Source organism: Somniosus microcephalus, chromosome 7 (genome assembly GCF_052327205.1).
Source record: "Somniosus microcephalus isolate GS21.2 chromosome 7, FLI_Smic_1.0, whole genome shotgun sequence".
Classification (NCBI taxonomy): Eukaryota; Metazoa; Chordata; class Chondrichthyes; order Squaliformes; family Somniosidae; genus Somniosus; species Somniosus microcephalus.
Window position 1 is genome coordinate 144511958 of NC_140993.1, and position 15863 is coordinate 144527820.

Here is a 15863-nt window from a genome sequence, read left to right on the forward strand (position 1 = left end):
GGAAGGGAAGGGAAGAGTCGGAGATGGACCATGTGAAGGTGAGGGAAGGGTGGAAATTGGAAGTAAAGTGAATGAACTTATCTAGTTCAGGGCGAGTGCAGGAAACGGCACCAATACAGTCATCGATGTACTGGAAAAAGAGATGAGGGAGGGGACCTGAGTAGGACTGGAACAAAGAATTTTCCACATATCCCATGAACAGGCAGGCATAGCTAGGGCCCATGCGGGTTCCCATAGCAACACCAGTTTCTCCGTCTCCGCCGCGTCTGTTCTGACGATGCCACCTTCCATACCAGTGCTTCCAACATTTCTTCCTTTTTCCTCAACCGAGGATTCCCCTCTACTGTGGTTGACAAAGCCCTTGACCGTGCCCGTTCTATTTCCCGCACTTCTGCTCTCACCCCTTCCCCTGCCTCCCAGAACCATGATAGGGTTCCCCTTGTCCTCACCTTTCACCCCACCAGCCTCCAAATTCAATGGATCATCCTCCGCCATTTCTGCCACCTCCAACGTGATCCCACCACCAAACACATCTTCCCCTCACCTCCCCTTTCAGCATTCTGAAGGGACCGCTCCCTCCGCGACACCTTGGTCCACTCCTCAATCACCCCCAACAGCCCTTCTCCTTCACCTGGCACCTTCCCGTGCAAGCGCAGGAGATGCAACATATGCCCTTTTACCTCCTCCCTTCCCACTGTCCAGGGCCCCAAACACCCCTTCCAGGTGAAACAGCGATTTACTTGTACTTCTTGCAATTTAATATACTGTATTCGCTGCTCACGATGCGGTCTCCTCTACATTGGGGAGACCAAACGCAGATTGGGCGACCGCTTTGCGGAACACCTCCGTTGAACCCTGATCTTCCGGTCGCCTGTCACTTTAATTCTCCGCTTCACTCCCACTCTGATCTCTCTGTCCTCGGCCTATTACATTGTTCCAATGAAGCTCAACGTAAGCTCGAGGAACAGCACCTCATCTTTTGATTATTAGGCACTTTACAGCCTTCCGGACTCAATATCGAGTTTAACAATTTCAGATAATAATCCCTGTCCCCATTTTTCATGCAGTATGATTTTGCCATTCACATTTGCAACATTTTCATAGTATGTTCTTTCAATTCCTTCCTCCCCTTCTAACCCCCCTCTCTGCACCTGCTTTATATGTTACATTTCCAGCTTTTTCCAGTTCTGATGAAGGGTCCCAGACCTGAAACGTTAACTCTGTATCTCTCTCCACGGATGCTGCCTGGCCTGCTGAGTATTTCCAGCATTTTCTGTTCTTTCCTGTGTTTATTGGAGCAGTAATAAATTATATACACACGCAGTATTTATAATACTGTTATTCAGTCTTAATCTTACAGCGCTTGTCTTCCAATAGATGGCACTGTTTGGGACTCAGTGGGATAGCGCTCGCCATCATTCTTGGGAAAGCCGCTGTGGCGCCCCTTCGGACGGAGGACTGTATTGCACCTGGCGCTGCCCCTCTCTCTCCTCCCATTTCTTCCACTTTTCTTCGGTTGTCCTTCACGCAATGACGTCAGTTGCCGGAAGGTCAGAGGCTGCGAACGGAAGTGAGTGCTGGAGCTCTCCGCCATTGTGTGTGCGAGACAGAGATAATAATCGCACAGTTACAGACACGTACACACATACAGCCGCTGCTACTTCCACAACGACAGACAGGCCAAGGGAAACCTGCCGACACGCAAACAGCGGCGCGCTCCCCTACCTCTTGGGATTTACCGTCATTGGTTTGAGTCGCTGCACGATCCGCTGGGAGCACGGTTTAAACCAAATCCGCCGAGCCCGAGGCCGAGGCCGAGGCCCTGCCTGCTGATCTTTCATGAAGAATGTCTGCTACCAGCGTGGATCAGGTAATGCGCTGACTGCCAGCTGGGGAGCGAGTGCTCGAGTCTGGGACGCCGCCTCGCAGGCCACGACTCGTTCTCTTTCTCTCAGACATTTCCTGTCGCTTGCAATATTATATCAAGGTTTATTTATGATTATTTTTTAAAAGAACTTGTTAATATTTAATTCAGAATTTCCATAAGGTACTGACGGGTGTTTTCTTCTTTTTGTGTGTTTTTTTTTGTTTTCTTTTGTATTTTTGCTTTCTATTAAACACGATACTTCATCAGAGACCGAAAGGACAGGGAAGTAAAGGTGAGTTGGTCCGTTACTCATTCTGTTGATTTCATACAGACTGAGTTTTGAATTTTTTTTTTGTATTTTTTTTTGTGTCTTTTACTAGAGAGCGCTTTAACTTGAGGATTTTTCCTAACATGAACATCTTTATTTCTGAACTCATCAAATCAAACTTTGAAAACTTCGTAATATTTTCTCTGCTTCTATCAAATTTAAGAACACTTAGTATTCATATTGCAGGACATGATTTCTAACTTGACCTATGGGGCAAATTAGCTTCCACGTTTTACTTGACTGAAGTTTTACATTATCTTGATTTTCTACATATGAATCTGATAACACCATTCAGTCTGAAATTTATGATGCTTTACTACTTTAATTTCACTTGTTTGCACTTTAAGTGTTAACTTTTTTTGAAATGAGTTTTGCTTTCCTTTGTTACAATTTCACTTTCAGACTGTGTAACACATAGAACAATATTGATTTGACGTGTTAACGTGAGTAGCCTGAGGTCTTGATGTTTGCTTCTGAAAACAGCACAGCACATACTTGATTTAAAAATGTAAAATTTACTCAGTTGAATAAATTTCACATGAGCTGCTTAATACATTTTGATAAGCTGCCATAACATCTTTAAGGCACCTAAACAACTTACGTTATAAGATTATGTTGAAAAGATAATGTTAATGAAAAATTGCATAGCCAACCCTTTTTTGTGTTTATTTACAAACTCATACAATAATGGAATTTTTAGATAACTCAGATTATAAAATATATAATTGAAATACTGACCAAACTCGAGACTAGAAAAACAACTTTTATTGTTGCAAGTCTATCAATGCTGACTTGCCTTCAGTTCTTAATTACACTATATTGGGCTGTATAAAATTTACAGTATTTCCCATGTTCACTGATCATCCACTGTGTTCTCTCCTTCTTGACATTGGGCCATGATTTTGCTGTGGCAGGGCATCTAATGGCATCTGCCATTAGTTAGACTTGCCCTTGTACGTTTGGGTTTTTAAACTTTTTGCATGGCAAGTTTCTGAAAGTGCAAGCTGTAACGGCGCAGTGAATGAAACAGGGTGTCTGGGACCTGAGTGAACAGGGCAAGGAACTGTATCTTAATTTCACAATACTTCAATCTGATTGGTTAACAGCTCAATGATAGAGACAGAAGTATAAATTAGTGGGTGAATTCAATGCCAAATCAGGTACAGAAAGAAATAGAGAGGGAAAGAAAGATTGGATTGAAGGAGAGAGATAAGAGACAGAAATTTTGCACTTTAAAATATCCAGCAACAATTAAAACCTGAGAGAATGAGTTAATTGCTGTGGCAAGTTTAGTTCATATCTAATGTGCAAATACAACAACTTCAGACCATTCAATGCATTTCAATGGTGAGACAGACCGCGAGTTGCCATTTTTGCTAAGCTAACGGTGGAGCGGTGCAACCCTGACAGCAGCTTTTGGATATTTGAGTTTAAACGTGCATCTGCCCCTCACCTGAAGTTGCTGTGTACATAAATCACGACGCGTGCCATTAGCCTCACCGTTATTTTGACAGCAAATTCTGGCCCATTCTGCCTGCCTGAAAATGAGTCTGCAATGGAATTAATTATTTTAGAATTGTAAAGTTTGTCTGCAATTTCTCTAGGAAAATCCAATGTTCTGACTGTACACTCATATTGTTTAATAAAACAAGTTAAGTGTATAAGAATGTACCAAGCTATGACTTCACTTCAGGTTTGTCACCATTTGCTGAGCCCAGCTAATGTGTTGTTTACAGGTGATGGGATCTCAAGTGGCTGACCTGTTGAAATTTGGATGAAAAGTTGACAGTCTGATTTCAAGCTGCAGAGGCCTGAAAGTTTGGGGAGACCAAACGCAGATTGGGTGACCGCTTTGCGGAACACCTCCGTTCAGTCCGTAAAGGGGACCCCGAGCTCCCGGTGGCCTGTCACTTTAATTCTCCGCTCCATTCCCACTCAGACCTCACCATCCTCGGCCTCTTGCACTGTTGCATGGAAGCTCAGCGTAAGCTCGAGGAACAGCACCTCATCGTTCGATTAAGCACTTTACAGTCTTCTGGACTCAACATAGAGTTCAACAATTTCAGATCATAACCTTGGCCCCTATCTCTCTTTTTTTATCCACATTTTTTGTTTGGCCCTTTTTTTCCCTCCCACATGGCAGCTGTCCTTAATTCTGCCAGCGCAATTCACACCCCATCTGGAGCCATCCTTTGTTCCTTAACCTGTCCTGTTACCACCACCTCTTGCCTTGAATGTCTCTTAATCTCTCCTGCTTTCTGTCCTATCATTGACCTTCCCTTTTTTGTTCTTTCATCCCCTCCCCCTTTTTCCCAGCCCCTAAACCTGCTTTCCATTTCCTGCTTTTTTTCCAGTTCTGACGAAAGGTCATCGACCTGAAACGTTAACTCTTTCTCTCTCCACGGATGCTGCCCTAGCCTGCTGAGTGTTTCCAGCGTTTTCTGTTATTTCCTGAAAGCTTTCATCTCTGTTTTAAATGTTTTTAAATTTGCCACCATATGAACTGCCGCATGGAAGTAAAATGTTTGATTTATAGTGTCTTCTGAGAAAACAGTTGAGGCCTGCATGGTTGTTGATTTAGATACTGAACATTGGATTTCCTAATGAACTGCAGATTTCTTATTAAACCTAGAACCATCGAATAGTTACAGCATAGTAGGAGGCCATTTGGCCTGTCGAGCCCATGCCGGCTCTCTGCAAGAGCACTTCAGCTAGTCCCACCCTTGCCCTTTTCCCGTAGCCCTGCACATTTTTTTCCTTCAGGTCCTTATCCAATTCCCTTTTGAAAGCCACGTTTGAATCTGCCTCCACCACCCTCTCAGGCAGTGAGTGCATTCCAGATCTTAACTGCTTGCTGTGTAAAGGAAAGTTTTTCCTTGTGTTGCCTTTGGTTCTTCTGCCAATCACCTTAAATCTGTGTCCTCTGGTTCTTGATCCTTCCACCAATGGGAACAGTTTCTCTCTACTCTGTCTCGACCCCTCATAATTTTGAGCACCTCTATCAAATCTCTTAACCTTCTCTGCTCTATAAGGAGAACAACTCCAGCTTCTCCAGTCTATCCATGTAACTGAAGTCCCTCATCCCTGGAACTTATCTTATAAACCTGTAGTAATCACAATTGTTGATCCTCTTATCAGACCTCAAGTGCATGGAATGCACTGATGGTTGATGTCTGCACAAAAACTGATCAAAAACCGAATTAATCCCTTGTCCAATAAAATGGAAATCGGCTATCTATCAATGTGAAATCGGCTATCTATCAATGTGAAATCGGCTATCTATCAATGTGAAATCGGCTATCTATCAATGTGAAATTGCTGACTAGGCACAGGTGTGGCTACGACTACGTTATTTTAGCCACATGCACTAATTTTAGTAGAAAACACCTTGCATACACTCGCACAATACAAGTAAATGTACTTCTTGTCTGTATTTACTTAACATACTTCTACCATTCAGTAACCAAGTAAGTAAAGTACTCAACGATCAAACGGAACACTTGCCCACTCTTTGTTTTACCATTTTACCAACATGTGCACAAAAAGTTAATGTACACATCTATACGCCATGTGAATAGAAATTGCATGCCCAATGACTGTTACTCATTTTTCATTTACTAATTAGAAATACAATTAGCCACATGTGGCTAATGTATTGGATAGCAGTGTTCTAGTTCACATTTCCTGGCTGTCACGCTTCAAGTCTAGCACTGAAAAATTTGTGTGCCACTTCAAAGAGAAGTATGTAGAAATGAAGTAACTCACTGGAACCCAAATGGCTGCAGCTTCTTAATTGACATCTATATGAATTCTTTGTTTATCAATAGCAGCTTCTTAATTGATATCTGAGCCAATCCAGTGTTAAACAGCAATTCCATTTTGTAGCCTTGGAGACAAGCATTTACACTTTACTAGAACAATAATACAATGTGCATTACAGGGTAATTATCCTTTATCGCATGCCTTTTGATTTACCATGAGCAAGATTTAGGAATATAAAAACGTTACATATGCACAAACTTCCTGTTTGTCACACTTAAGTGTGTCACACTCTGCCGTGCAAATTTCCAGGTCACATGAGGTAAAAAAATGAGCATCTAAAGTGTAGACAAACTCTCCAGCTAACAGAACCTACCAGAGCCATGATGTCTCCAGCTCCAAGTAGACCAGTATTATTTAATATCAGCCTTTGTAAGAACACCTATACTTGAATCATAACTTGTGCATTACCTGGTATAATGGCCCGGAATTTGCAGTCAGCGGCGAAGCAAAAGCTTTCGTTGCTGGGCCTGAAGTACGCTTCGCACAAGGATCTCGTGATCCCTGTGTCGAAAACTCTGGGTTTTCCAACATTCAATTCAAATCAGTGAAGTATAGTGGGGATCCTCTAGTGCGAACTTCCATAGACTCTGGCACAGTTCCCATGGATTGGAGGGTAGTTAATGTAACCCCACTATTTAAAAAAGGTGGTAGAGAGAAAACGGGGAATTATAGACCGGTAAGCCTGACATTGGTAGTGGGGAACATGCTAGAGTCCATTATAAAAGATGTAATAGAGCACTTGGAAAACAATGACAGGATCGTACAAAGTCAACATGGATTTACAAAAGGTAAATCATGCTTGACTAATCTTCTGGAATTTTTTGAGGATGTAACTGGTAGAATAGGAAGGGAGAACCAGTGGATGTGATGTATTTTGACTTTCAGAAGGCTTGCGATAAGGTCCCGCATAAGAGATTAGCATGCAAAGTTAAAGCACATGGGATTGGGGGTAAGGTACTGACTTGGATAGAGAACTGGTTGGCAGACAGGAAGCAAAGAGTTGGAATAAACGGGTCTTTTTCCGAGTGGCAGGCAGTGACTAGTGGGGTACCGCAGGGATCGGTGCTAGGACCCCAGCTATTTCACAATATATATTAATGATATAGACGAGGGAACTAGATGTAATATCTCCAAGTTTGCAGACGACACAAAGCTGGGTGGGCGTGTGTGCTGTGAGGAGGATGCAGAGAAACTCCAGTATGATTTGGACAGGTTGGGTGATTGGGCAGATGCAGTATAATGTGGATAAATGCGAGGTTATCCACTTTGGTGGCAAAAACAGGAATACAGCTTATTATCTGAATGGCAATAGATTGGGAGAAGGGGAAGTGCAATGAGACCTGGGTGTTCTTGTGCACCAGTCGCTGAAGGTAAGCATGCAGGTGCAGCAGGCGGTTAAGAAGGCAAATGGTATGTTGGCCTTTATAGCGAGAGGTTTTGAGTACAGGAGCAAGGATGTCTTGCTGCAGTTGTACAGGGCCTTGGTGAGACCACACCTTGAGTATTGTGTGCAGTTTTGGTCGCCTTATCTGAGGAAGGTTTTTCTTGCGATGGAGGGAGTGCAGCGAAGATTCACCAGACTGATATCTGGGATGGCAGGAATGATGTATGAAGAGAGATTGGGTCGATTAGGCTTATATTCGCTAGAGTTTAGAAGAATGAGAGGGGACCTCATTGAAACTTTTTTATAAAATTCTAACAGGACTGGACAGACTAGATGCAGGAAGGATGTTCCCGATGGCGGGGGAGTCCAGAACCAGGGGTCACAGTCTAAGGATAAGGGGTAAGCCATTTAGGACTGAGATGAGGATAAATTTCTTCACCCGGAGAGTGGTGAACCTGTGGAATTCTCCACCACAGAAGGCAGTTGAGGCCAACTTATATATATATATATAAACGAGTCGATCTGTCTGTCTATCCTCACGTGTGCGTCTGTCCGGCTATGCGCTCGAAAGTTAGAGGGCGTACCTACGCGTGCGTTACCTCCGAAGAAAGCTTACGCTTCCGGGACGGTCGTAAGCGTATTTACTTTTTGGTCAGACGAAAATTGTTCGCGCCTTATGCAAAAAACCTTCAAAATTAAACTCATTATCTGCTACTTAGCATTGATTGACTGACGTCAAGGTTCGACCAATCCTGTGCCGTCACGATTGACCAATCCTACAGTAGAGTCCCCTGATGGTTGGCCAATCGGTGTGTGTGTGTGGGGGCAGGACTAATCGTTTTCATCTCAGGGATGTGGCAGCCATTGTTTCACTGCCATTACTTCAGCTTCCAGCTCAAACTACTTTGATCATCCAGCTTTGAAAAAGTTAGTATCTCTTTTAAAAATAACATAAGATTTACCAAAAACGTTTTATAAGTACTTTCACTTTCATCTTTCAAGGTATTAAATGTTGCCCGGCAGCAGATTGAGAGAGGGACACACAGGGCCCAAAAGCCTGGGACTCGATTTAAAATGTTGCCCGGCACCAGATTCACAGAGGGACACAGAGAGGCCCCAAAGCCTGGCACTCGATTTAAACCGCCCGGCTCAAAACAGCCCTGGCAAAGCCGGGCTCCCCCAGCTAGTTAAATATATTCAAGAAGGAGTTAGATATATTTCTTAAGGCTAAAGGGATATGGGGAGAAAGCAGGGACAGGGTACTGAATTTGGATGATTAGCCATGATCTCATTAAATGGCGGAACAGGCTCGAGGGGCCGAATGGCCTACTGCTCCTATCTTCTATGTTTCTATGAACTGCTGTGACGTCAATGAGCTGTCTGAGCAACCAATCAAAATGCAGATTTCTCAGACAGCGAACAAATAAGTGAGTAAGCTCTTGGAGAGAGCAAAGCAAAGACTGGGGCTCTCACATGGGGAAAAGGCAAAATAAAGATTGACAAACTATTAAAAATTAAAAAAAAGTTTCTTAATTTTAAATTTTTATTGAAATGGGCAAATTTCACACTGCACAAAATTACAATTGTTTTCCCAGGCCCTTAAGATTTGTTTAGCAGTAATAATGCTGTGAATACCCCAGTTACACCTGATCCCTTTGGGTCTAACTTTTAGTGGGGTATTTAACAACGTACTTGCTGCTGAAGAGCTGAAGTTTTCTTCAGTTTCCCTGATTTGAGTGATTACACAGATTGCCGGCTGTGTGGAAAGTGAGATCGCGCAGCCTGTTTTTTGGAACGGTCAATGACGGACCGCAACTTCAGGATTTCCGCCTGCGCTGAATCCCAAAGTTGCGGTCAGTTTCAAAGGCGGAATGACGGAGAATGCTGCCAGTTCACCGTCATCCCGACCACAAATTCCGGGTCAATATTCCTGCCCTTTTAGCAAATCATTTGACTTGCTGTTAGTATTGCCATGGGAGACTCTTGGTTTCTTTAAAAATTAAAAAATTAATGTAAAAGTGTACAGATCCATCATAAGCTAATTAATGCTGGGGACAACTGAGCTTGAGCTGAAATTGACTGCCACTTTTGCAACTTGCAAAATTATCTGACCAAACAAAATGAAACTTGATTAAGTGACCTGAGTTTGTGTTTACTTAACAATTAGACTTTGTTACCCAAAAAGGGACACATCACTACCATAGCAGAATAATACATTGATTATTATTCTTCTTGGGCAGTCCCTCGGAACCGAGGATGACTTGCTTCCACATTAAAAATGAGTTTGCAGGTGGCTAATGAGTCCAATGCGGGACCTACAGTCTCTGTCACAGGTGGGGCAGACGGTGGTTGAAGGGGCGGGTGGGTGGGGTGCTTGGGTTGACGTGCGCTGCCTGCGCTTGGCTTCCGTTTGCTCCCGGCGAAAAGACCCGAGGTGTTCGGCACCTTCCCGGATGCTTCTCCACTTTGTGCGGTCTTGGGCCAGGGATTCCCAGGTGTCGGTGGGGATGTTACACTTTTTCAAAGAGGCTTTGAGGGTATCCTCACCTGGGGCTCTCTTGCCGTGCCGGAGCTCCGAGTAGAGCGCTTGTTTTGGGAGTCTCGTATCGGGCATGTGGACAATGTGACCCGTCCGCCGGAGCTGATCGAGCGTGGTCAAAGCTTCAATGCTGGGGATGTTGGCCTGAGTAAGAACACTGACTTTGGTGCGCCTAAATTGATTATTACACGGTGTAAAACTCCTGTCCTTTATAAAGCCAAATATCTAACTTAACATGAGCAATGCCTCAGGAGATCTTGTAATATATTAATAATTGCCTGTGCATATGTTGCACTGCGTTACAGATGCAAACAATCTTAAAATGCTTAATTTTTCCAGAGTTGCACATTCCAATCTACTAATGCAGTTCCCTTAACAAATAATAATTAAAATCTGACCTCTGGCTGTGTTTACTTGTACAATTAGACTTATTTTGGCCTTAAAGTTGCACCTTACCAGCAGAATAATATATTGTGCATTACATGGTACTGTATATGCTTATGTCATTGTAAAACTATCATCCAATTTAATATTTTCAGGGAATGATTTCCTGGTTGCTGTTTTTGGAGGGGTGATTTTTTAGGTGTTGGGCTATTAATCACTCAAGATTCTTTCCTCCGGTTTATACGATAATCAGATTATTGCCATGTAATTATCCTAGGTATTTTTTGCATCCATATTACACTTCTGCTTAACCATCCTAAATCTCTTTTTTGGGTAGTGTAGTAATGCAGCTTTAAAAAAAATCATGATTTGCAACTTGCAAATTACATAATGTTCTAGTTAAGCGTATTATATATGTTCATACAGTGTGTCCTGAAACTGCGTGCTTATAAATCCATTAGCATTTCATGAGACACCTGTCCTTTTCACCATTGACTCTGGTTGTATTCTGTTGTACTGTCCAATATAAAACCATCTTCAAAAAGTTGGATTTTCAAAGGTGATTGCATTGTTTAAAGAGCATTTTCTAATGGAATGTTTTAATTACAGTTCAGAACGGTTCGATGCATCAAAAAGACACAGTGAACGATGACGATTTTGAACCTTATTTAACCAGCCAGACGAATCAGGTAAGTAACTTTAATCTTCAAAGAATGTCTTCACTGAGCATTGACGGGCATTGTATGCATTGTTTTATTTCTTAAAATGGAAAGGGAAGGGTTTTATTTCCATGACTTCTTTATTAATGTGTCCCAATTGTCAGACTGTAAAATTACTGTAAGTGCAGAGCGAGTAACGGTTCCCATGCTTTAGGTAGGGAATAGTAACAGAAATTTATATTTGTTTACTGTAAGGACAAGGAATAAAGTCCACTTATCCTGCAAGGCCTTGCCTTATTTTCTGATCAGTTTATATTATTGATGCGCTATCAGTTACTCTCCGTCTTTTATGAGTAATTAAAAGGCTTTTATTAGCAAAGAACAGAGCATGCCTCTCGTGCTTGACTGGGTTCCAAGAAGGCAGGGGGCTGCAGAGCAGTCACCTTTATACCTGGGCCTGTGGGTGGAGCCAGGGGCGGAGCCAGCAGAGACATGCTGAGGCATGCATAGGTACAACAGCGTGCAACAACAACAATAACTGGTTTACCACAATTATGCAACATGCTTTAAGTGGAATTTGCTCTGTTTATAAAGCATGTATGTTTAATAACACACAAGTTGTATGAAAGCTGCAAAAGTGTCCTAGGCTCAATCATCTTCAGCTGCTTCATCAATGACCTTCCCTCCATCATAAGGTCAGAAGTGGGGATGTTTGCTGACGATTGCAGAGTGTTCAGTTCCATTTGCAACTCCTCAGAAATTGAAGCAGTCCATGCCCACATGCAGCAAGACCTGGATGACATTCAGGCTTGGGCTGATAAGTGGCAAGTAACATTCGTGCCACACAAGTGCCAGGCAATGACTATCTCCAACAAGTGAGAGTCTAACCACCTCCCCATGACATTCAGTGGCATTACCATCACCGAATTCCCCCACCATCAACATCCTGGGGGTTGGGGGGTCACCATTGACCAGAAACTTCATTGGATCAGCTACATAAATACTGTGGCAACAAGAGCAGGTCAGAGGCTGGGTATTCTGCAGCGAGTGTCTCACCTCCTGACTCCCCAAGTCTTTCCACCATCTACAAGGCACAAGTAAGGAGTGTGATGGAATACTCTCCACTTGCCTGGATGAGTGCAGCTCCAACAACACTTGAGAAGTTCGACACCATCCAGGACAAAGCAGCTCGCTTGATTGGCACCTCATCCACCACCTTAAACATTCACTCCCTCCACCACCGGCGCACCATGGCTGCAGTGTGTACCATCTACAAGATACACTGCAGCAACTTGCCAAGGCTTCCTGAGCAGCTCCTCCCAAAATCGTGGCCTCTACCACCTAGAAGGACAAGGGCAGCAGCCGCAGGGGAACGCCATCACCTGCAAGTTCCGCTCTAAGTTACACACCATTCTGATTTTGAAGTACATTGCCATTCCTTCGTTGTTGGGTCAAAATCCTGGAAAACTCTCCGAGTACCTTCACTACAAGGACTGCAGCGGTTCAAGGCGGCGGCTCACCACCACCTTCTCCAGGGCAATTAGGGATGGTCAATAAATGCTGGCCTTGGAACGATTTAAAAAAAAAAAAAAAAACACTCCTGGAGTACTGTGCACAGTTTTAGTCACCTTATCTGAGAAGGGACATACATACCTCGGAGGCGGCGCAACTAGATTGATTCCTGGGATGAGAAGATGGTCCTCTGAGGAGAGATTGGGTCTATACTCTCGAGTTCAGAAGAATGAGAGTTGATCTCATTGAAGCATTTAAGATTCTGAGGGTGATTGACCGGGTAGATGCTGAGAGGTTGTTTCCCCTGGCTGGAGAGTCTAGAACTAGGGGCATAGTCCCCAGATAAGGAGTCGGCCATTTAAGACTGAGTTGTGGAAGAATTTCTTCACTGAGGGTTGTGAATCTTTGGAATTTTTTACCCCAGAGGGCTGTGTATGCTGAGCCTTTAAGTATATTCAAGGCAGAGATAGATTTTTGGACTCTAGGGGAATCAAGGGATATAGGGATCGAGTGGGAAAGTGGAGTTGAGGTCGAAGATCAGCCATGATTTTATTGAATGGTGGCGCAGACTTGAAGGCCTGTATGGCGTACTGCTTCTAATTTTTATGTTAATTGCCCTGATTTTCATCACTTCCTGACATGGGGTTTTTACATCCACCCAAGCTGGGAGATGTGGTACTGGTTTAAAATCTTATCCAAGAGATAACACCTTTGCCAATCCAGAATTTCATCAGTACTGCACTAAAGTTCAGTCGAGATTGTGCTCAAGTTCTGCAGTCAGTAGTTCCCCTCCAAGTCACACACCACCCTGACTTGGAAATATATCGCCGATCCTTCATCGTCGCTGGGTCAAAATCCTGGAACTCCCTACCTAACAGCACTGTGGGAGTATCTTCACCACGCGGACTGCAGAAGTTCAAGAAGGCGGCTCACCCACCTTCTCAAGGGCAATTCGGGATGGGCAATAAATGCTGGCCTTGTCAGCGACGCCCACATCCCATAAACAAATTTTTAAAAAAAGTCAGTTTAAAACCATTCCAGGCCTTGAGCACATAGATTAAGAACATAAGAAATAGGAGCAGGAATAGGCCACTTGGCCCCTCGAGTCTGCTCCGCCATTCAATAAGATCATGGCTGATCTAGGGCTCAAAGCCACTTCCCAGCCCGCTCCCCATAACCCTTCCCTCCCTTATCTTGCAAAAATGTGTCTATCTCCACTTTAAATGTATTTAATGAACCAGCCTTCACAGCTCTCTGGGGCAGAGAATTCCACAAATTTACGACCCTCCGAGAAGAAGTTCCTCCTCATCTCAGTTCTAAAAGGGCGACCCTTTATTCTTAGACTGTGCCCCCGAGTTCTAGATTTCTCCATGAGGGGAAACATCCTCTCTCCATCTACCCTGTTGAGCCCCCTCAGTATCTTTTATGTTTCGATAAGATCACCTCTCATTCTTCTTAATTCCAATGAGTATAGGCCCAGCCTGCTCAACCTTTCCTCATAAGTCAAACCCCTCATCTCTGGAATTAACCTAGTGAATCGTCTCTGAACTGCCTCCAATGCAAGTATATCCTTCCTTAAATAAGGAGACCAAAACTGTACGCAGTACTCAAGGTGTGGTCTCGCCAATCCCTTGTACAGTTGTAGCAGGACTTCCCTGCTTTTATATCCAACCCCCTTGAAATAAAGGCCAACATTCCATTTGCCTTTTTGATTACTTGCTGTACCTGCATGCTAACTTTTTGTGTTTCATGCACAAGGACACCAGGTTCCTTTGAACTGTAGCATTTTGTAATCTCTCTCCATTTAAAGAATAGTTTGCTTTTTTACTTTTCCTGCCAAAGTGAATAACCTTGCACTTTCCCACATTATACACCATCTGCCAAATGTTTGCCCACTCACCTAGCCTGTCTATATCCCTTTGCAGATTCTTTGAGTCCTCTGCATAACTTGCTTTCCCACCCATCTTTGTATCATCTGCAAACTTGGCTACATTACACTCGATCCCTTCATCCAAGTCATTAATGTAGATTGTAAATAGTTGAGGCCCCGATCCTTGTGGCACCCCACGAGTTACCGTTTGCCAACCAGAAAATGACCCATTTATCCCGACTCTCTGCTTTCTGTTAGTTAGCCAATTCTCTATTCATGCTAATATATTACCCCCAACTCAGCGAGCTCTTATCTTATGCAGTAACCTTTTATGTGGCACCTTATCGAATGCCTTCTGAAAATCCAAATACACGACATCCACTGGCTCACCCTTGTCTACCCTGCTTGTTACATCCTCAAAGAACTCCAGCAAATTTGTTAAACATGAATTCCCTTTCATAAAACCATGCTGACTCTGTTTGACTGCAGTATGTTTTTCTAAATGCCCTGCTACTGCTTCCTTAATGAAGGACTCCAGCATTTTCCCAATGACAGATGTTAGGCTAACTGGTCTATAGTTTCCTGCTTTCTGTCTCCTTCCTTTCTTAAATAGGGGTGTTACATTAACGGTTTTCCAATCCAGGGAATTTTGATACAGGAAACTGGTTTATCCGGAGGTTGTATGTCCGGAAACCTCGATCTAACGGCAGAAATCAGCAGCCGTTTGGTTAGGTTTTTTTTCTTCCCCCTAGTATTTTTTTAAACAGTCAGGCTGTGGAAAGCGTCTCTAGCTTAGCAACAGCTTCAGAGACGCTTCCAAGGTACGGGCCGAGTGTTTACAAGCTGTTGCTAAGCAACAGTGTTTGTTGTCCGATACGGAGATGAAAACCTCCGTATCCTTCAACATTAGCGCTGGTCTATCCGGAAGTTTTGATCTAACGGCACCAGCTCGGTCCCGTCGGTGCCGGATATCGCGAAGTTTCCTGTAAATTGCAACCAATGCATCCACTTCTTTTAAGACCTTGGGATGCAGATCTAAAAAAGCATTGTAATAGCAGAAGGGGAGATGCTCATTCCATAAACAGCTGAAGCATATAAGAGAACTTTGGTGGTGACTAATCAGTACAGTTCTCACCCCTTGGATAGTGGTAGATAATGACATTTGCCATTGCAGTATTTTCTGGTGACTTTTGATTCATTAAAAGGATTCTGAGTATAAACTGTATTACAGTACCCACTGCTCAAATGACTGAAGGCAGTGGGACTGCCTCCAAGGAATTAATAACAGGTACTCTCTTCTGAGTCAGAAGGTTGTTGATTCAAGCCCCTTTATGGACATCACACAATCTAAGGTGGCATTTCAATGCAGTATTGAGTGTTGTTGATGTCGTCTTGATGATGCGACGTTAAACTAGATCTCTTGCTCAGATGATTGCAAAAGATCCTGTAACACTATTAGAAGTGTAGAGAGTTCTCCTGCCATTCTGGCTAATGTTTT

The 15863-nt window shown here is 43.4% G+C and overlaps 1 protein-coding gene across 4 annotated transcripts in view; it reads left to right on the plus strand.

The window, feature by feature from the left end:
• Window positions 1–1534: 1534 nt before the first annotated feature.
• The window catches only part of ythdf3 (YTH N6-methyladenosine RNA binding protein F3), a 69278-nt gene continuing 54949 nt past the window's right edge, over window positions 1535–15863 (plus strand). For 2 of the 4 annotated variants that reach the window (XM_085993041.1, XM_085993040.1), the window contains exons 1-3: window positions 1535–1870; window positions 2135–2159; window positions 10934–11013. In XM_085993041.1, coding sequence (XP_085849167.1) covers window positions 1847–1870; window positions 2135–2159; window positions 10934–11013 — 129 coding nt within the window. In that variant the 5' untranslated portion in view covers window positions 1535–1846. Of the gene's footprint in view, window positions 1871–1912; window positions 1988–2134; window positions 2160–10933; window positions 11014–15863 lie in introns of those variants that run through there. The other 2 variants (XM_085993043.1, XM_085993042.1) reach the window with 2 other exon arrangements.